The 23,110-nt window shown below is 40.2% G+C and overlaps 1 protein-coding gene across 1 annotated transcript; it reads right to left on the bottom strand.

The window, feature by feature from the left end:
- Nucleotides 1–212: 212 nt before the first annotated feature.
- LOC139720461 (uncharacterized) lies at nt 213–22,375 on the bottom strand. Its single transcript, XM_071631819.1, has 19 exons — nt 22,237–22,375; nt 20,841–20,909; nt 19,336–19,482; nt 18,566–18,745; nt 15,915–17,495; nt 14,477–14,635; nt 14,299–14,440; nt 13,680–13,773; nt 10,829–11,064; nt 9,771–9,888; nt 8,562–8,783; nt 7,438–7,555; nt 5,846–5,914; nt 4,584–4,688; nt 3,825–3,915; nt 3,241–3,349; nt 2,761–2,861; nt 1,298–1,442; nt 213–332 (listed from the first exon to the last, which is right to left on the bottom strand). The coding sequence occupies exons 1-19, from the start codon at nt 22,277–22,279 to the stop codon at nt 321–323; spliced, it is 3,741 nt and encodes a 1,246-aa protein (XP_071487920.1). The 5' UTR covers nt 22,280–22,375; the 3' UTR covers nt 213–320.
- Nucleotides 22,376–23,110: the final 735 nt, after the last annotated feature.

Here is a 23,110-nt window from a genome sequence, read left to right as displayed (position 1 = left end):
GAGCCGACGGACCACTGCTCCCCTGAGTTTAGTCCTTGACCCCAACTGACCACGGCTGCTCATCTCAAAACATCATCAAGACTCTTAGCAACTGAAGAGGGAAGGAAATTCAAGCTGCATGCTTTATATCAACCTGACTGTCTTCTCACTCTCCTTCCCATGGAGTCAATGTGACCAAAAAAAATAACGAAAAATAGTGAAAATTATTTGCCATCACACCGAGACCTTTGAGCATCCTTGAGGGACTTGCTGACATGGCATCTCAGCTGGCCCATCAGATAAGGCGATACAACAGGTTAGATGCCACTCCCAGTTTTCCCTCAGTTCTTCAACTGTAAAAGTGAGAGATGAAATAAATTGCAATAGAGAGATAGAAAGAAAGGGAGAGAAATACAAGAGGGAAAAAGAGAACAAAAGAAAAAGATCATTCAAATTCAAACTGCTTTCAGACCAAATCAGAAAGTCAAAACAGTCATTATTCTAAGCTCTAAATCAATATATAATGTTCAATCTTGTTTTTCCCCCATCTGGAGGCATTTCAGGAAGCATTTTATCTGACAAAGTTGTCAGACAAATATGCTCTCAGCCAATCAGATGCAAGGACTTCAGTAGCTTGTAACAGGCTGTCAGAGAAATATCCGACCAAAGTGCTTCATGAAATGCCCCCTGAATGTTGTTCAAACAGCTGAAGTCAGCTCAAAGGAGTGATAAAAACAATGAACAAGAATTACAGAATGACCTTGCATTTGCGAAGTGTGAGCATCACTGCCCAAAAAAGCAGCAAGGGATGGCTTCAAATTCAAACAAGGAAATTGTTGAGTTTGACCTTTACCTATGACCTGCGCATGCACCCAAAAGTTGATACACACATACACTGTGTATCAAGTTTTATTTGGATACCTCAAACAGTTCCTGTTTCGTTGTCCATAAAAACTGATTATGGATGGACAACCTGTAAACATCACGCCTTTGTGGTAGAGGGTGTGATGGAAAAAAAAACAAAAACCAAAAACAACCCAGGAAGGGAAATAAAGTGTGTACATACTTGGGACAGTAGAGAGTTTGTTGCAACAATGATGAGATATGCTGTGGTCATTTTTGGTTCTCGTAAGGATCAAGTCTTAGTGTGAGTTTCGGATTGTCTTGTCCATGCATGACATGGTTTTGTTGGTGCACGACGGAGGCAAAAAAACCATGACTACGACACCTGGTCATTTGTTGGGGCTTAAAGAAGAGGTCTACATACTATCTGTAGGGACTAGAAAAGCAACATAAAAACTAGTCCAGGCCAACTCACCTCCGTGATGACCCCAGCTGCTATGGTGGACCCGCCGTACCTCAACATGAACCTGCCCAGCTCCTTGTAGTCTTTATACAGCTCTAGACACACTGGCCTCGACGTCTCGATCTCGATGATGGCATTCATGTGCTTGGTAAGACATCTAGGTCAGGGAAACAGAGAGAGAGAGAGAGAGAGAGAGAGTAGATGAATAATGCCTTTAAAGCCAAACCTGCTACACTGGCCACCTGACTATAGTGGCCACCTGTATACAAGCATTATTCTTTTGTCTCCATTGGGTGGCTGCTATAAACAGGTTTGACTGTATGTAGTGTATCTGCTTAACACGTTGAGGAAGGTTTGATTTTGCTACGACACGCAGTTCCCATAGGCGCTTGCCGGAGTATACTCGGGACTCGTCCTCAACGGGTTAACAATGAGTGATGTCAGGTATGAGAAACATAAAAGTGACCAAGTGACTTTTGAGAAGACTGCAATACCTCAGAAGTACAGGTTCTTAACCCGTTGAGGATGAGTCCCAAGTATACTCGGGCAGGTCTCTATGGGAAATGCGTGTTGTAGCAAAATCAGTCCATCCTCAACGGGTTAATGTTCCAAGATTTGCAATCAGTGAATATCTAGCAATGCCACATCTCGCATGACATTTGAGGAAACAATCCTTTCACTATCAAGTTGTCAGTAATAACTTACTATTTGACATTGACATGTTGAGCAAAGACCTTTAACCCGTTGAGGACGAACCTTTAACCCATTGAGGAGGACGAGTCCCGAGTATACTCGCGCCAGTGTCTATGGGAAAGGCGTGTTGTAACAAAATCAGCCCGTTCTCAAAAGGTTCAGGAATTTTCTTCAAAACTTTCCAGAGACCCTATGCTTATGATTTATCAGGGCTTGACACTAGCAGTAAACCGGGGCCACTAAAAATGTATGTGGGCCACCAAATTTCTAAGAAGTCTATCTCTAGATGGCCTGATCGGGCATCTAAAATCAAAAAAAGATTTTTGTATTCCTTTTATTTTGGGCCACTACATATCATTTCCAGGCCACCTAAATTTTAGACTCAAAGATTTTAGTAACCTGAACAGGTCACCAGAGGGAAAAGTTGGTAACGAGCCCTGTTGATAGTCTGTTGTCTTTTCCCAGTGAGCCATAACACAATCTTTTGTGCACTTTGGAAGATTTTGAATCTTGGGCTACACTCTCCTAAACTGATAGTACAAGTGTACTGTATACGCCATATATTTAGCGAATCAGAACTTCATAACGATTTCGCAAGTGGTTACATTCGAAATCGTGGAGTTCTGTACCGAACGGAGAAATGTATATGCGTACGTCACATTCATAGCGTGATCAGAGTCAATATTTTCATGACTCGCTAAATTCGCTAAAATAAAAACCTCGCAAAATATTCGACGTATACAGTAGATCTGTGATGGATTGATGCATAGACTGGGACTCACTTTGGCTTCTTCTGGATCACTTCCCCCGTGCTTTTGTGCAGGACGCTCAGCAATCTCTTGATGACTGCCGTTTCGCTGACCGACTGATAGTGAACTAGTACCTGGAGGGAAACAAAACGGTCACTGGCACCAAGAGCACATGTGTGGTTTCATCTTCAGCAAACAATCTACCATGAAAGACAACTCGGTCCAAGCTTGATTCCAAATAAAGTTCAATACATTGTGTTACAGAGACAACAAATCAGCTGCCAACGTACCCTTTTGTATCTATCAATATCTAAAAAAGGAGCCTTCTATTTCATTAAAGTATATTCTCCCCAAACTTAAGCTACATATTTGACATTTTACACAGTTTCAAACTTTGCATAATTCCACAGAAACATGCACAAAAGGTAAGCACCAACACGATATACCCACAAAACAAGTTAGTGACAAAATGAGGGCAACTAAAAAGTACACTGATTTTGTCACAATACTCACTGGAAAGCCCTTTGTAAGTGGGACCTCGATGTTGAAGATGACGACCCTGGCCTGGAAACGGGTCGTTGCCTTGATTGGGTCCTGGTAGTTGCAGATGACACTTCCAATTCTGCATGGAAGCATTTAATGGTGAAAACAGAATAGCACAGCGTGAAGACTACACATTTGGACCTCACTTGGAAATCACTGTGCACGTCTGAGTACGTGTATGGTGCATGTGCATATGTGTGTGAGGTTCTATTTTACTGCATGCTTTTGAGTAATATCTTTTTTTGCATTCATTTATTTTGTGCAATCAAGCAGCACCAATAACATGAGCAAGTTGACCACGGTGAATGATGGATTGTATGTGAGTGGAATACACTCACTGTCGAGTAATGAAGTGATGACATCATAGTCTTTGGTTGCAACCAGGTGCATGCATAAGCACTCTGGCCAGGTGGGGTTGTTTAGAACCAGTTTCCATGGTAAGGAATGGCTACAACATCATACTTTGATACTCGAATTCAAGGTGCAATTGTTTTTCTTTTTTTCTGTCCTAAAATTTTCTGAGAGACAGGATGTATGGAAAAGAGTGCACTCACGTGAGGTTCATTTGGTCCACACCCGTTACAACGATCGTTGTGTGGTCTCCGGCACACGCCCACCTCGCATCTTCATCATGGACTGAAATACCTGGAAATAGCATGGCAACGAAGAAACACCATTCCATGATGATATGCTTCCTAGTACCATACACTTTCCACAAGGACATCAGGAAACTAGAGTATGAAGCTCAGGATTATGCAAAAGCGCAAGACAGTTAAGTGTTGCAAAAATCATGTTCTTCTGGCACAATTTTGTTTCTTTGGCAACATAGTTCATAAAGTTTCAGGAATTTAATTTTCAGTTTTAAGAGCAATTAGGAAATCACTGATGGCCAAAGAAGATACTAGAGAAACCTGCACAAAATCTTACAAATCAGTACACCATGTGTCCAAATGTCTTGTGAGCCAGTATTTTGTTTGGTATTCCTCATTTGCATTCTATAAAAAGTGCCCCCCCCCCAAAAAAAAAAAAAAAAACAACCAACAACAACAAACAAACAAACCAAACAAAAAAGAACAAAACAAAAAACAAAACAAAACAAAACAAAACAAAACAAAACAAAAACAAAACAAAAATAAAAATTTAAAAAAGAAAGAAACCCTCATCGATCTGAAATTTACAATAAAAGTACAGGCTTGTGTAAAGGAGAAAAACATGTTTCTTCCCTTTATCGACTTTATTGAATTCATTTCTGAAGCTCCATGAAGACAAACACATTTTATTCCTTCAAAGGTCAAAGCACTTAGACCACTTACCCTTTATTAGACCATTCTCTCCCGCTGGCATCACGATGATCTTCTCCCCAGTCTGAAGGTATCCCGTCTCCACCTTCCCTGAGACACTCACTCCTGATCCCATACCTAGATATGACAGTCAACGTGGTCACACAAATACCTGGGCACTGTCTCACTAACATGGGAATAACTGTATATCAAGCCTGACAATGAACCCAAAGATTGGACAGATTCAGATCATATATAGTTGGGAAGGATACAATGACATTCAATGTATGCATTCTAGAACATGTCAAGGTGGACACAAGATACTGCTCCAAGATGGCTAAGTGAAACAGATCTTAACTTCTGAAGACTTATTGATCTCTAAATCGTACTTAAAGGTCAGTTGAAAAAGAGACAGGGAAACAGGCCCCTGGACCACGTAAGTCCCTTGAAGTTAAAGGGACTGTACAGTACTGGTTGAGGTGGGGATTCATGTTTTGAACATGCCTAAGTGAGATAATGAGATGCTGTACCTCTATTGAAATATGAAAGAGCATGTAATTTTAAGAAGGATTCAACAGTTATTTGATGAAATAGGTTTTCAAATGACCGAGACATCCAAAAAAAAAGTGATAATAATAAAAGGCGACCGGCCACGCCTTTTATTAGGGTCTCTTTGTTTTACCTTGTTTTTGGATATCTCAGCCATTTCAAAACCGATTTTCTTGAAATAAACTTTTGATACCCCGTAGAATTGCACGCTCTTTGACATCTCATAGAGTGGTTTCTGAATATCTCGCAAAACGCTAAAAGCTAAATCCTCACCTCAACCAGAACTGTACACACCCTTTAAAATGAACTCTAATCCCTACAAATTTCTTTCAAAGACTTTCAACACAACCCACTAGGTTCCCACAAGCAGTGGGCTATTAAAAAAATAGCAATAACTCATCAATTTGTGCTTACTGTGGCCACAAAAAGTAAAAGTTTCTGCTGTTGTTGCACTCTTGTTTATTACTACAATACACAAATATATTCTCCCCTACAAATTTAGACCAAATTATGTGATGCTATTCCCGGAAAGAATCTGGCTTCAAGATAGCAACAAAAGCATATAATTGCCATTAAAAATGCTTCCTGGGACATGTCAATTAACTTCCATGGTAACCAGGGATACTTCAGTAACAACATCATATTAATGAAATATCAGCATTTGCATTTTGGAGTGACATATTGGCAAAATCTGCAGATGAACTAACTGATTTCACTAAGCCAGAACTTACGTTTAAATAACTCACCTTTAAAGACATCTGACACACACAACCTCAACGACCGATCTATGGATCTCTTGGGAGGCTTGAGTTTATCTGTTAAAGACCAAAATGGGATTAGATGGATGAAATACAAACAAAGTACAAATTTGTATCATCTTGCATATACTCCTCTATTTCCCTCACTCTCCCTTTTATTTTCCTTCCTCTTCTGTCTTGTAGTGTGTGAGACAGAACCCAAAGATGAAGAAACAATGGTCTGGTATTATTTTGGACAAAATAACGTGCACAGGTCGGTTCTCCAGAGCATTCAAGAGCAAAGCAAATTAACTTCTAAATTTTGTCTTTAATAGTAGCATCAACATATCCCCTGTCCATCTGGCCTCTGTACGGGGGTGTTGGACAGTATCCTCAAAGAAGGATGAACAGGAGGAGGAGGAGGAGGAGGAGGAGGTTGAACTTAGAGTAATTTCAAACCAAACATGTGCAGAGAGTTATGATGACAGACAACCTCCTTCCTACCTCTCAGTTTTCTAATGTTTGTTCAGGTTGCATAAAAGCAATATTAATGACTTCATAACATCTACCCCATTCATAAAGCCTACCATATGTTTCTTGCCCACTCCCTTCAAAGAATTGAAAAAATACAGCAAGTTTACATATGAGCACAATGTTTCAAATATCAAGCACAGTGCTCTTGACTGCTTAGCCTGGCTGCTTTATATCAATTCACCTCAATAGAAACATGGACCCTCCTGGCAAAAAGATTCCACCCTACATGTATATGAGTCAAAATAGTCTTATGAAATGTAACAAGTCAGACTGCCAAGTGATTCACAAAGTGCTTAAATATCTGTATTTGAAATTAATTTACAGTTCATCACTGCACACTGTGGAACAAGCTTTTTAATATGAAGATTCCAAATGCTACAGCTAGTTACCTCCAAGGGAGGAGGTTGTTTTCGTTACCGTTGGTTTGTGTGTTTGTGTGTTTGTTAGTTTGTCCGTGTGCAAAATAACTCAAAAAGTAGTTAATGGATTGGGGTGAGACTTGCATGAAAGGTTTAGAATAATACAAGTAACAAATGATTAAAGTTTGGTAATGATACAGCAATTTTGGGGGAATTTATGAAGGATTTTTGATATTTTGGCAGGCAGGGTCAATGAACTTGGGAGCTCAGGCTGCGCGCATTTGAGGTTTGCATGCGTGCACTAAAGTGCGTGCTCTAGTTTCTGCTAGGGCGAGGCGTGCCGTGCAGCTGAGGGTTTATGATGTAACAAGTAATATAGCTTCTACATTGTATATTGGGAAATCGCGTGACTTTCAGCACACAATGCTGTAAGTATGTATGGTTGGAAATCACTGATACATGTATCTCTATGGAGGAACAAGATCAGTGGTGGAAATGAGCTGCATGCTTGGCTGAGGTGTGTGCAGCTCTCAGAGCGCTTCTCTAGTTTGGGATTGTTGCACTTTCTGAACCCAATGTTTCTCAGCATCTTAACCCTTTGTGTACTTTTGAGTGCTGATTGGAACAGGAAACCCCATATCATTGTGAATACACAGTCCAAAGTCCCTGGCTCAGAAGGGGTTAAGCTGAATCCCCCGTCCCTCTCACCTATATGCTCCAAGAGACATGAACCTGAGTACCAGGAAGTGAGGTTGGGTTCCTTGGCTTTCTCTGTCAGATTCTCTCCAGTCAGACCACTACAAGGGATGTACTCTATGTCAGAATCCTGAGAATCAGAGAGATAGTAGATACATTAGATGGATAGACAGAGATACATAGACAGATAGATAGATAGATAGGTAGATAGATAGATAGATAGATAGACAGACAGACAGACAGACAGACACACACACGCACACAAAGACGGAGAAAATGAGAAATAAACATGCATGAACACTATATCGCAACTGCTTGAAAGATTGCTCAAGATCAATGTAAATTAACATCAATTATTTAGTGTTTTAATAGTAGCCATTCTAAAATTAATGGGCATACACACTTGGTTTGGACATATCATTAATCTAAATAAACATGGACACCACGACTTTGGCAACACAATAAGCTGTATAAAGGGCTACTGTATATAAAACTAAAGAGGGGTATGAATTATAATACATGCTAGGGTTGTGCATGGTATTCTTGGGTTAAAGACGTGCAACTGTCATGGGAAGAAAAGTTAAGTAGTGATACACATCTAGGTGAACAGCCAGTATATGTTGATTTGTGTGTTTTCGGTGTTTTTTTTGTGTGTGTTTTTTTTTTCAAAACATAGACTTCAAAAGCTGAAATTGTCTTGTTTGCACAATAAAGAATGAACAACTGTGCATCTGGTAAACTGTCAACACCATGAATTTTGTAGGCAGTCTAAGCTGTGGTTAAAAAAAAAAAAATGCAAGGCAAAAAGACAAATAAGTATCATCATCTTTTATGAAGCACACTTAGCATCAATTTGGAAAGGTCGCATTATGCTATCTTTGTGCAACAGGAGGCAATATTTTGGCCCATTCTTAATAGACTCCAGAAACTGTATACAATACGTATTTCTTGGCTTCCACTTGTCTTTTTAATTCACTTGGTTTGTGTTTTGCTCTCTCTTTCCATTTGCTTTGTAACTTCCAGAGCAAGGGTGTATCTGCTTCGTCAGCAGTTTTTAATGACCTACGACTTTAAAATAAAAGAAAAAAAAATAGAGAGAGGTCAATAAAGACTGGGAATCTTTTGACACAAGTTACCTTGAATCCTGCCTGCTTCAGAAAGCTTCCAAGCTTCTTCACAATCTCCCTGAACCTTTCCTCTGACCATGACACAGTGTCCAGCTTGTTGACCCCAACTAACAGCTGCCGGACACCGAGTGAGCGGACAAGGAGGGCGTGTTCTCTCGTCTGGCCACCAGACTCGAAGCCCGTCTCAAACTCTCCCCTGGTGGCGTCCACCACTAGGATTGCTGCATCAGCCTGTCACAGCAAACAGAGAAAAGAAAAGAGTAAAAACTTGGTCAAATCATTAGTAATTGAACCGCCTGAAAACCCACGTCTTATTACTCCCTAAAAATGCCTGAAACTGCCCGTGGGCCTTTTTATAGTTTTATGCTCTACCATTTGTCTTGTTTCATATAAAACATATAATTATGTAATTTGAAAGGGGTCAAAGGTCAACAAAAATATGTCAGAATTACTTCTTTGACACACCAGTCTCTTGGTAAAGTCTTAAAAGGCATTCAAATAAACATAACTTATGACAGACAAAAATAAACATTAAGTGTGACTGAGCTAGTTTACATCATGTTAAAGTTGTCGAAATGTGAATAATATTGCTGTACCTTCTCTGGAGCAATAGGCCAATATGTACGGGATAAGAGTCAGAAAACTGCACTGACAAGCCCTACTTATTTTTCCAATGGGTTCATTTGTATGTATCCATTAGCAGCAAACTATTATCCATCATAACATCACAGGAATGAAGCCATGTCATGAACATCCTCTCATGGTCATCAGCTTTGATCTCTTCATTAATAGCTAATGATTGAGAGTTTTAAGTTAGAATTATCAAAATGTGTCAATTAAGTCTTGGGAGACTGCTCATGGAACCTACTGAAGAGACTGCCTTTTTTTATGCAGATAATGTAAACATATTTTCTTCAAAGTGACTCTGTATGTATGGATACAAATAGCAAAGTAGGGTGAAAGAGCACGCAGGAAAACAAACATACTCACATACATACACACCCACGCACAAACACACATGTGATGGGTGGCCATAAGAGGTTTAGCGACCTGTGAGAGGGGAGGCCACAGGCAGTTCAGCGGCTAAAGCTTTAATCTATGAATGAACCTTCAAACATTTAGTGCAAATAGAGCCTAAATATTATACTGAGAACACAAAGTAGCTGAACAGGGGGAGGGGGGAGTAAAAGGTAGGGTGAGGTAAGAAGTATGTCATACCTGTGCAGCACCCGTAATCATGTTTGGGATGAAGTCTTTGTGACCCGGTGCATCGAGGAGAGTGACCAGTCTGTGAGTTGTCTCAAAGCGAGTCAGGCCGACATCCATAGTGATTCCCCTGTAAAAGCAGCAAAGGGAAGCACTGCCATTACCACATTCAACCACAAGTACATCATGATACTGTTTGTGCCATATATATTAAGCGAGTCTATTCACTCTAATTTTTCGCGAATCAGGACTTCCCAACAATTTTGTGAGTGCTTAAATTCTCTATTGTTGAGTACATTATTGAACGGAGAAATGTAGGCGTGCATGTCATATTCATGTCAGTATATATATATTGAGTTGTTATTTTCGTGATCTAAAATTCACCAATAGTACCCAACTCGCGAAATTCCTGAAAATAAAAACCTTGCGAAATGTTCGGCATATACAGTAATTTGCTGCACAATACCTTTCAACACTCTACAATGTATGTAACCTCTGATCATCCATGCAGACTTGAAATAAATTCATTCATTTTTTGTTCCTCCATGGTACAATTAATCATCAAATCACTTTTGAAAACATACACATTGATTCATCATCAATCATGGCTGACTTCGCACATGAGAGCTAAGGAAATCATCGCGAGAGAAAACAGAGATAATAAAACAAAGGGGGAAAAAATGAAAGTACCATACAGGAGGATCCCCAGTATAGCCGAGACTAACATTGGGGGCCTCATCAAATACACAAAGAAACTTAATTAGGATTTGATTAGATCAACCATTTTAAGCAACAAATAGATACATACACATATCAATGGTACGCTTTTGTGAATATCTCATTAAATATGTACATTATTAAATACTGAAACAGCAAACAGTGATGACCATAAAAACAAAATGGAGATCATGAAAAATACAAGCAGTAAAAAATATACACAGCTTCTCATCACAATCTATCAACCTCCATCACTCCCACCCCCCTCCCCCCCCCCAAAAAAAAATAATAATCATAAATGTGTGAATATACCAACAATCTGATGGAAGGTAAAAGTACATGTTAGTTCTCACCTTTCTCTCTCCTCTCCCGTCTCATCCAGCACCCAGGCGTAGGCGAAGGAGGCCTTGCCCTGCTTGCGGGACTCTGTCTCATACTTGTGCATGACCCTTTGGTTGACCTGGCCCAAGAGGTAGAGCAGGTGACCCATCAGGGTGGACTTGCCCGCATCCACATGGCCGATGACCACCAGGTTGAGGAGCTCCTTGCCCCCCTGCCGCTGCTCCAACTCCTTGGCGATGTCGATGGTCTGAGATGTGGATGGACGGACATACTTTGCATTAAAACTCTCATAGAGCCAGCCCCTAATTGACAACATACTCAATACATTTGAATTCAACACAATATTTTAATGTTGCATGATATAATGTGTCATGTAATTTCAAAAACTCTGCAGTACAGAGAATTAAAATGATTTATATTTTGTTTTCACAGCTGTATGGTTACATACAATCTTTGTATAATTAATTGAATATAAATAATTACACGTTATCTAAAAATCGTGCATTTATCATCTACAGACCTGTATAGATTATAGATCTATTTGGTTATTTGGTATGAATTCTTTTTTATCACAATTTTTTTTCTTTTTTTTTAAATCATTGTCATGAACTGTGTAGATATAATGCCTTTAATATGATTTGTTCTTTTATTTTAAAGAATGTGATATTGATTACTATGTAGGCACCCTATAACAAACTAATATCTCATCATGAATATGAAAGTATAATTCGACAAAATACAGACATTGGTTAAAAGTGATAATCATTTTGTACTGAAGCGACTTGTTCATTTATAAAGAGAAAGAGTGAGAAAAAAAAAAGAAAGGGAACATAATAAAATGTCATACACAGTAATTCAACTTTCTAAAAAAGGCTTGATTACAACAATGGGTATGAGATTTAAACCATTTCAATATCACACTTCATGAAAACAACTTCAAATAGCGATTATCCCAACACCATTTTTTTTAGTTCGATGATGACATTTACATGGAAAGGCTGATCAGATAGTCCGATTGTATGGCATTGCAGTTCAGAGTGCTTAACATTGTTGTTCTGCGCCTTTGAATGCAATAAACTTGGAGTCACCACCGTCAATGGATTTCAAATTGCCGAGAATAGGTGTAAGGCATCGTCCATTATCAAAAGAATCTTCAAAAGCTTGCATCTCTTAATATATTTTACAGTGCTGCATTGAACAAATGTAATTTACACATCATACCATACATAAATTTACTATCCCATCCCATTCAAATCAAAAGCTGAAAGGAATTTTACGTCTATATGTGACCGTGCACCACAAAATGAACAAGAAAAAGTAGAACCGCGTAATATATGTCCCCGCCGCAAGTAGCATTTAGTAGCAAAATGTACAATATAGGTAAAAAGATCAAGGTCAAAGGTCAAAGAAGTCAAAGGTCAAAATTCTATGCAGAAGTTTTGAAGCCCTCACCTAGTGCCATCACATAAAGCAAACGGAATCGAAATCGGGTTAGAAATGGCGAAGGAGTAGCATTTTGTAGGCAATGTACAATATAGGTCAAAAATCAAGGTCAAAGGTCAAAGAAGTCAAAGGCCAAATTTTGTGTAGAAGTTTTGAAGCCCTCACCTAGTGCCATCACATAAAGCCAACGGAATTGAAATCGGGTTAGAAATGACAAGGAGTAGCATTTTGTAGGCAATGTACAATATAGGTCAAAAATCAAGGTCAAAGGTCAAAGAAGTCAAAGGTCAAAATTCTGTGTAGAAGTTTTGAAGCCCTCACCTAGTGCCATCATATAAAGCAAACGGAATCAAAATCGGGTTAGAAATGGCGAAGGAGTAGCATTTTGAAGCAAAATGTACAATATAGGTCAAAGGTCAAGGTCAAAGGTCACAACTGAAATTCTGTCTACAAGTTTCAAAGCTCCCATGTAGTGCTATCATACAAAGCAAACAGAATCAAAATCGAGTTAGAAATGGTGAAGGAGTAGCATTTTGAACATTTTGATCACACACGGACGCACACACGGACGGACACACGGACGGACACACGGACGGACACACGGACACACACACGTACGGAGCCCGTTTCATAGTCCCCTGCTCGAACTCGTTTGGCGGGGACAACAAAAAGTCGCACACACTGATTTTGTGTGAGGATTGAAAATAGGTGAAATGGGTCAACCTATTATACCGATCTTAACTTGTTTATATTTTCTGAAAGAACAAGTCTTCTTTTACATTATGCTAAAATTTGGGATCATAAAACGGGCAGGAAATTGTGTTTTTTAGCAGTTTACCTTGAACATTTTTTGATAGAATAGTGTGATAAGGTGTGGTTTTAGAGTCCCCTTTTCATTTCTTACAAACCTTGTACACACTCTTCACTTTCAACTCTCATAACTTTTGAAAGGATAATGCTACTGCTTTGAAAGTAAACATCAATTATGAACAGAATGTGTTAACAAAGCACACTCAATTTCAGCTTAATCTGATAATCCCTTCATTGTTGTTCACCTGGTGGTTTACATCCTGTTTTTTTGTCCCATTCGTTGCACAGCCAGCGCGGCTTGGTAAAGATTTATAGCGCTTGAATAGACACTGCACTTAGAGCCTCTTTTCGCAGTTCACACTTTTCCTGAGTTTGTGTTTTCTTTTCAATATTTAGATAGGTTAGGAAAGTCCATTTGATTTGAGCTATACATCATTTAAAAGCTTAAAGTCTGCTCTTTTAGAATATGTCTTTAACTAAAATTTCATATCTGGCGACTTTCTGTGCATTTTGTGAGGCAGGGTCACATATATGATGAATGGGGTAATCATTATGTTATGCTCTATACATACATAAATTACCTCCTATAAGAATCTTTTGACTACTTACCGAGACTTTCCTGCCATCTTTCTTGCTCGGTGTAGACGTTGCTGATGCATAAGCTTGTAAGTCTGGTTCACTTGATACATTTGGTAATGATTCCCTGAAGCAGTAAAGAGCAATGTTGTTATGTCGGGCATGAGGTTTGTTCAAACAGACACAAGAATCATCTGAATAATTACACAATCCAAAGAGAAGCAGATATGTATGCTTGTATGTCTGATTTACTTGATACATTTGGGGAACAGAAAGAACTAAGTTGTTAGAAATATACATGTAAGAGCTTTGTTTGAACAGACAAATAAAAATACTTTAAATGAAAACACATTTCAAAGAAATGCAGAAATGTATATGCTTTTATTTAACATTTTGTTCACTTGAATAATTTGATGATTCCCTGAAATGGTGAGAATTATTTGTTCTCATGAATATGATTTCATTTAATCAGATCTACTACATAAAGAGAATGCTTTGAAAGATCATATAAGTAAAAAAAAAAACAAAAAAATGACAAAAATCAAATGACTTTCACACATGGAAATTCATATTCAAACCAGAAATTTCAATGCAAAAAGAGGAAGAAAAAGCTTTTGTGATACAATGCAAGCAAGTTGGAATTAGAACATACCTACTACTCCTCCTGCTGTTGCTGGTTTCTGCTATCCTTGTGGGAGACAGGGCACCCTTTCTGGCCTCAGCTCCACCCACTCTCACCTCCCCTTCTCCAGCTCCGCCCCCTGACCCTGGGCCCGCCCCTGCCCCTCCCACTGCTCCTCCCACTGCCCCTCCCTCTCTGCTGGCTTCACCCCGCCCCTTGCTGGTGTCCTCCACAGTGACCTCAAAGCCCTGCTTGGCATCCTTGCCCATGAAGCTGAGTCTGGTCACTTGACTGGACATCTCATCAACCCCCTGGGCCATCTGCAGCCTGGGGGCGGGATCCACCGGGTGGTCTTTCCTCAAGGCTCCTAGGTGAAAAGACATTTTGGAAAGGGACTGCAATGTTTCAATATGATCATGGCATTTCATTTTACGTATCAAAGGACCCACGAATGGTATATTTTCTACCAATTAGTCTGTGAGAACATAAAGAGTTATGAATAAGGAGGTTAATGTTGAAATAGATAAAAAAACATGAAATGCAACAATTAGTAAAAGATTGGTGATAAATTAGTTGTGTGATACTTGCCCCCTTTTGTAATGATCTCCCACAGTCATAACTTTCTGTGATGTCCTCCCACAGTAGACATTTACATGTAGGCCTACGATGGATGACTGCCTTTACTCAGTATATAGCAAGTTAGGCCTTTTGATGGAACAGTTTTTGATGTCTTGGCAATGGTTAATGCATCACAAATTGATATCATCTTTGAGTGAAGATGTGATGCTCTGAAACAATAAAAATACAGATGTCAACGCTGCACACAGGCACTGGTCCGATGGTCCAAGACCAGTAAAAATCACTGTAGGACAAGTAACTTTTTCAGGTATGGTATAGACCAGTAAAAAAAAAATGGGTTAGTGTGCAGCCCTGCAGGTGTGCACGCTGTCCTACAGTACAGATACTGTATTTGTCATACATGTATGTGACTGTGCATCATGAAACCACCAGAAAGTCAGTGAAATTAGTGATTTCCTACCCTGGAAACTTTAGTGAGCTTTAAATCTGCGACGTGATCGTTAAGATGACGCATATTAGGCCAAAAATGGTGTTCTGCACATGCACGAGAGAGCCGTCTCCTCCGTCCAACCTTGGACACTGCTTCCTCGATAGCGTTTGCATTGCAGCATCTGAAGTTTGCTTAGTAATACAGTATACGCCAAATTTTTCATGAGGTTTTTTATTTTCCCGAAGTTCGTGAGTCGGGTGCAATTCGCGAATTTAAGAACACAAAAAACATTCACTCTGAACCTGACATGAGTGTGGCTTGAAAGCATTATTTTCTCCAGTCAGTACTGTACTTTACTTTTGCGAATTTAATCACTCACAAAATTGTCGGGAAGTCTTGATTCGCGAAAAATTTGACTTGCTGAATACATGGCTAATACAGTGTGCAATAAGGGTTGTGTCATTGAAGGCAATAATTGTGTGAGTTGTTCATTTCACAAATGTCAGTCCACTCACAAAACATGAGAAAATGAACACAATGCAACGTAAACAATGTATACAGAATTATGTCACACAAATCCAATTTGATCACACACACGACTGTTAGCTCGTTGAATCATCGCTCCGTCATGTCTTACTTTCTGGGAGGGGGACGAATGCACCTCTCTGCCGATTCAGGACAATGTCATCCGGCGAGGGTGTGGAGAAAGTAAAGAAGGGAATTTTCCCCTCCCAGTCTTTATCTTCCACTCCCGTGGCATCCTGGAGGCTCTTCTGCCGCGTAAAAGATAACTGCTTGTGTAGGACCCTCCGCTTCACCCCCTGGTAACCAACCCAACCCAGCCCTATGGCTTCCACCTCATCCGAAACTTCCCTGCACCGGTGGCAGAGGGCACTGCCAAAAATGGACGGGGCGGCCAGGCTGGACACTCTCTTCGGTTTCGTGGGAGGGGAACGTCTTAAAGATTTGGGCTTGACGTTTCCCGCGCCGCACAGCTTCTCCCGAAGGGATGATGGGTAGGTAGAGGAGCCACTGGAGGAGCAATTTGGTACAATTTTACGCCCCTCGGGAGGAGTGGTGGAGATGAATGACTCGCTGCCGCTATTGGAAGGGCTGGAGGACAGGTCTGATAACGACATAACCGCTGGATCTCCAACCTTCCCAGCTGGCCTCTTGCCCACTTTGCCGGCATACCCGCTTCCTGTTACTTGGTCTGAGGAACCACAGTCAGTGCTGGATGGCAAATCTGCCAGAGAAAAACTACTGCAAGCAGTGGCCTTGCCTCCAGGTTCTTCACCAGATTTCTTTGGACCGCCTACCATTGTAGACTTGGGTGGCGAAGATAAGTGACTTGAAAATAGGTCAGCTAGTGATGGCTGTGTCACATTCTTTTGAGTAGTCCCTTCAAGAGTTTTCTGCTGTAAGAAACCTAATGGGGATGATGTGCGATCTTGCATCGCACTTGCAATTGAAATGTTTCCTGAGTGTGGACTAGGAGCTGCCCCACTACTTGACTTGTGTGGCTTAGACGAGTCAGCTACCATGTCTGCTAATGAAATGCCAAGTAATTTGTTAGTCTGAGGACCAGGCTTCTGATTATTCATCATAAATGGACTCTCCTGCAGACCTAATTTGACTGACTGCGATCCATCCAAGTGACTGGATGCCAAGTCTGATAAGGAGAATCCAGACGTGCTTGAAGTTTTACCTCCTTCTACTGCATCCGATTTGTGCTTGCTCGCAAGCTCAGCTATACTCTTTCCAGCCATTTGCATTGGTAAATCTACTTTTGATAAGTCCTTTGAATTCATTTGCATACCTCTGGGTAAAAATTGCATAGTATTGTCATTTTTTACTTGAACACTACATCCATTCGAGGGCAATCCTCCTTGAAGCCCAAATGGTGCACCTGTGGTTTGGGGGGAATGTGTTTGGTATGAGGTAAGACCTGAAGTCGAGTGGAATGATTTGCTAGGTTTCTGGGCAGCGGCTGAATCCATCTGTGATGTTTGTTGCGTGTTTTCTTTCCTAGACACGGATTGCAAGGAGTATCCCCTATTTGTCGTTCCAGGTAGACTGCTCAATACCCCCTCTTCTCTCTGGGTGCTGCCTCCCCGCACCTCCCCTCTCCCTTCCGCCAACAACCCCCTTGGCTTGACCAGCCATACGGGAGGCATTCCTTTGGCACCCCTTTTACGTGGACTAACCCTAGTTGGGTCTTACCTTACCATGGCCAAGGTTGCAAGCAAAGGCATCATTATTACGGCATATCAAAATGGTCCAGGTCGGCAAAGGGTGAAAGGTCACACGGATGTCAAGGGGTAGGAGGAACCATTAGCATTCCAGATGGGAAGTCGCCCAGATATAGAGAAAGAGAAAGGGGCATACAATGAGCATGGGGTCAACAAAACTGCCCAGGATTTCAAGAAGGGAAAAATGTCCTTTGTTCAGTCTGTAAAAAGATTTTCATCATTTAGATCAAAAGTTACATAAAGACAGTCTCACTGTAATCTTCAAAACTTGCTCATTCTCATTCTGTTTTTTTCTTCATGATGAAAAAAATGAGCTAAGCAAATGAAAAACTCACCCCATGTCACCTGAGAATACAATGATTTTATGCCAAGAATAACATCTTTCTTTTTTTTCCAGGGTTGGAATGCATTCACTTGAAATGTTTAGTACTGTCTCCCCCTCCATCATGGAGAAGTTTCCAGCTTCATTAATCTGACGAAAGGTCTCAATTACCCACCTCTACAATATATATACAAGTTGTGAAAAGAATCTACTGTATATTTAAGGGTTGCAAAAGGGACACACAAACTTTGAAATTCCACAATTTTCTTATTGTAAGTCCAATTTTTATGAAATCTCTACCATTCTGTTGGCCCAAATTTACTTTTTTCATTAGAATTTGACATGAATATGGTATAATGGAATGTTTTGCGGTCATCAAAGTCATGGCTCGCCACTGCAACGCTGCAATGTGGTCACGTGATAATAAGTATAAACAAAATCTTCAAAAATACCCCCAAATGAAAGACATGACCGAGGTTGGTTGGTTGTCAAGCTCTACCACTGACAGTGCTTCTTGCCTGACTCATCCGGGTCACAGGTTACAAATGCTACTCAAATGCCAGTCTGGGTGGGTCGGGATCCAACTTCGCTACCACCAATCCCACAATGCATCTGATGCATCTGAATAGATACATGGTTGGTTGAGAGGCATTTGCGTATTGGCGGAACCCCAAATTGAGCAATGCGAATGTGCACCCATAGCTGTAAACTCACCTGATCTGGACGGAGTGGCAGCTTTCGGCTTCCTCTGGCTAGCCTCCTGCCTGTTCAGGATCGCATCCAGGGCATGCTCACAGTTGAACTTGTTTGCAACAATGGTGTCAATGAGGATATGCTCTGGTGTGGTGTCACCGACCACGTTGCGGATCTCTTCCAGACAGGACTGCAAGCGAGCTGTCACCATTGAAAAGCAGATGAATACATAAATTTAATTGCATAATTATGTACTAAGTTCAGGCCAATGATAACATAAAGTTCAACATATGATTTTCATTACTGCTTGTACATTGTAGACCTGTGTCAAGCAATATTTCATCTGAATTTGAGTATACTGCGCTTGATAACACTAAACATCCCTTTAGAAATGGGGAAAATCAGGTCCTATCATAATGTGTGCATTTTCGTTTTTTGTTTTCTGCAGTGTATATCTCATGTAATAATTCAATATGGAAGGAGATTTTAACCAGTTAAGGACGGGCTGATTCTGCAACAACAGGCATTCTCATAGACACCTGCCCAAGTATATTCGGGACTCGTCCTCAACGGGTCAATAGTATCCCTTGAGCCTTACGCATGTACCTATTCAATCTTTTCCTTTAAAAGTTTGGGATGTCAATATATGGACAAATACAAGTACCTGGAACTAATTATTTGTGGTGTTGTGGATCTGTAAAATTTGAAATAATTTCTGGTATATGATGACATACAAACCTGTACATGATCACAATGGTCAACTCTGGTGGCATCTATCATGCTTTAAATACCTTCATCCATGTCGCTAAGCTTGGGCCTCTCATAGTTCCTGGAGTCTGCCAAGGGCTGCTCCGAGTCGCTGTCCCCATCGTCTTCCCCGATGTCCTCCAGGTAGGACGACAGCTCGTGTCTCTTTCCATGGTACAGAAACTGCTCCGCTGCAGGCATCGACAATGTGGTTTTGATGAGGATACAACACACACATAACATGTTAGTCCAACATCTGTGCACTACATTTTAAACTATGAGACATAGCAACAACATGCAGAGAATATTCTGGCACCATTCATTTTGTAAATACCTTTACCCATGTTGCCACACAAATATCAAAAGCCCAGAGTAAAATATGGTCCATAATTGGTATCCATCTCATAGCTGAAACTTTCTGTTTAGCTGAATAATATCCTTGGGACAAGAATATCACTTACATGTATCTAATACTACTAAAAGTGATAAAAAGGGATAAAACTATCACAATGACAAGTATTTTTTATTTTTTGGAAGGATTATCATTGGCAAAATACAGTAGGGCCAACAAACGAGGGACTTCAAGCTGCACATATTTGAGGTGTGCAAATGCACACTGAGCACGCAGTCATGGTGCAGCTAGTTGCTCACGAGGTACATTGTACATTTTGAGACACAACAAAAAGGCTTCTTGATCATTAGGATATACTATAAGGGCGATTTTCTGCATACCGGGTACATGTATGGGTGGAAATGAGCTGCTTGGCAGAGGTCTACAATCTCCAAGCGTTTTTCTAGATTTGATTGTGTACAGCTACATTCTTCACTGCTCGGTTTCAGTAGCAAGTGAATTTGTAATTTCCTTTCTTTTCTTTTTCTGCCCTGGTCCAGTCGCTTGTCCAATTTCAAATTGGCGAGAGGGCCAAAATGAACAAACTGGCATGGCTTCCTTTGACGTACTTAACCAGTATTAAGTAATGGCCGTCAAAGTCCTGTAATATTTTGGTCACACAATCTAGCATGCACACAATTTGATATCTTTGCTTAAAGGGATGACATCATTTTGGTTGAGTTAGAGGATTCAGATTTTAAGTTTTTGCATGACAATCAGAAACCACTTATGAAATTTAAAGAGCAACCTCATGTAGGCCCTACACTTGAGAGGAATTCAGAGTTTATTTGATGAAAATTGATTTTGAAATGGCTGAGATATCCAAATCCCCCCCCCCAAAAAAAATATAAAAATAAAAATAGATAAATAAATAAATACATGTATATAAACAAATAAATGTGGTTGTAATAAGTTACTAGGAACTCTTTGTTTTTGGATATCTGAGAAATTTCAAAACCAATTTTCATCAAATAAACTTTGAACTCCCTTTGGAATTGTATGCTCTTTCATATTTCATTAAAAAATTCTCATTAAAATCTCACAAAAGAGTAGGAGGCCTGAAGCCCCATTTCAACCCAAACTATGTCATCCCTAATAACTGTACAAACTGAGGGCTAAATCCATCAAATACATTGCCTTAACACAGGCCTACTGTACCTGTCCCAGGTGATACTCCATAATCGTCTTCTACCGAGTGGCCATAGACGTCATCATATCCCTCATAGTCTGTGGAAGATTGGTGATGTGAAGAACAAAAACCCAGCATATCAAGAAGGAAACATGTTCTGCACTGGACAAGCCAACAACAAAAAAAAAAAAAAAAAAAAAAAATCCACACCAAGGTTCAAGCTCCTGTGCCAAAATTTAACCTCGTGCAAAAGCACAGGTTACTATTTACTGCCGGTGGGGCAATCAAACCTTGGAGGATGTTGGTTTATGGTCGAATTACTGTACAGTGTAAATGCAGAATTTTTGCAGTAGACCGCCTACATTAATTTTCGTGTATTTCGCACTACTTCTGTCTAGCACAAACTCTAAAACCCATGAAAATGTCTCAACAATTTTCTTTGCACATTGTGAATGGATTGACAATTCAATTGTGCAGTGCGAATTCAACAACCTGCGAATATGCTTTTGAGCCGCTCAGCGCAAAAAATTGATCACTCAAAAATATCAATGTTTACAGTATGGGCGACCGCCTTTACACAAAGTTGATAACAATAAATAGTGGCGGATCCAGAGGGTGCGCAACCGGCGCACGCCCCCCCCCCCCTATTTTTTGTTAAAAACAAAAGAAAGAAAAAGAAAAATATTAAATGAAACCTGGAAGTGGCACCAGAAATATTACACTGTAATTATGCCCCCTCCCCCCTTTACAGAAATCGTGGATCCGCCCCTGATAAACAATTATAACGGTACTTTTAAGCTTGACAGTAGCTAGGCCTTTTTTCTGTTTTTTATGAATCATGAACATGATGAATAAAAACACACACAAACACACACACACACACACACACACAGACAGGCAGTGAGTGTCGTGCGGGCGCAAGTAGAACAGCAGTGAACCAAATAGCTGCATGTAAATATGGGCATTATTATGAAATAGTCCACCACTCCATTCACCGCCATTCATTTTGTCATAGCCGCGGACTTATTCAACCTCCATAAACTTTGCACATAAAGTTTTCTACTGTAGATATTGTAGTGGAGACGCACATGCAGAACAAGAAGAGACCGATTATCACGACTTGGCCTAACTATGCGACATTGCAAAGAAAATCAATGTAGATCTACGTGTATTATGCTTGTAGCAGGCACGTTCGCTGTACTATGAAGTGTACTGAAGAACGCTCGAGCATCGATTCACTATTAATATCAGTTAGTCTGATCTGATCTCACTCAGTCAGCAAATATCAACCCAACATTTAATTCTGTACATGGGACTACACTTTAACTAGCGGCGGTCTGTTTACTGCGTGGCAAAGCTCGCAGGGGTTTAGTCAACAGATGGACTGCCAAAAATGAGAATACATTTTAACGGTATTCACATTACCCTCATCGAAATTTCGTCCACGGATATTTCTATGTCTTGACATGGTTATAACGATGTACTAAACACGTGCAGCAGACGTCGAAGAACTATCCCATCTTGAGAAAGTTAAGATACACTTGACGGGGTAAGTTTGCCATCATCGCATATTAGTTGTGTCCTTCCACCGGCGCATGCGCAGAGTTGTTAACACGTACACTGCGTGTAATCATGGTAATGCATTCGTGAAGGCGCTCCACACCCGGGTGTAGAAGTTGCAACACTTTTCACTTTTCATCATATCCGTTAAAGAAATTGTTTGGGTGATAAGTTGCTTAGGATTTTTATAGAGTTAATTTATTGAGAATAAGAAATTGACACAAAATAGAGGTCTATATGTGTAAAAACGTGATAAACACACATAACTGCAAAGGTTAGAATCAAAGCTTGAAAACATTCCCAGAGACTCCAACCCCAAGCATTATGTAGTATATGGATCGAAGATTCTCCTGCCTGCCGGGACCGCCCCCCCCCCCCTCCCCCACCCGCAAACTGTCAGACTCTGAGTGAAATCGTCGTTGATATTCTTCATCCTGTAATAACCATAAAGTAATGGATAAGATGATAAGAGTAAAATCGCACGCTTAATTGCTATACATATCTAACTTTAAAGCTATACTTGGTGAGATGAGGATTGGACTTATAACTTTTTGCGAGATAATAAGAAACCACTAATGTATAGAGAACATGCCAAGAATTCAAAGTTTATTAGGAGCCTAGATGGAAGTCGGCTTTTTAATGGCTAAGACATCCACAAAGTAAAAGCAAAGTAAAGCAAAACTATCCTAATGGTGGCTCCCACCTTTAGTAGGATTGCCCTGTTTTGGAAATCTCTGTC

The sequence above is a fragment of the Diadema antillarum genome, unplaced genomic scaffold, assembly GCF_040938485.1.
Source record: "Diadema antillarum isolate AM-2024a unplaced genomic scaffold, OU_Dant_1.0 scf00000128, whole genome shotgun sequence".
Classification (NCBI taxonomy): Eukaryota; Metazoa; Echinodermata; class Echinoidea; order Diadematoida; family Diadematidae; genus Diadema; species Diadema antillarum.
This window is presented reverse-complemented; position numbering and strand designations above follow the sequence as displayed.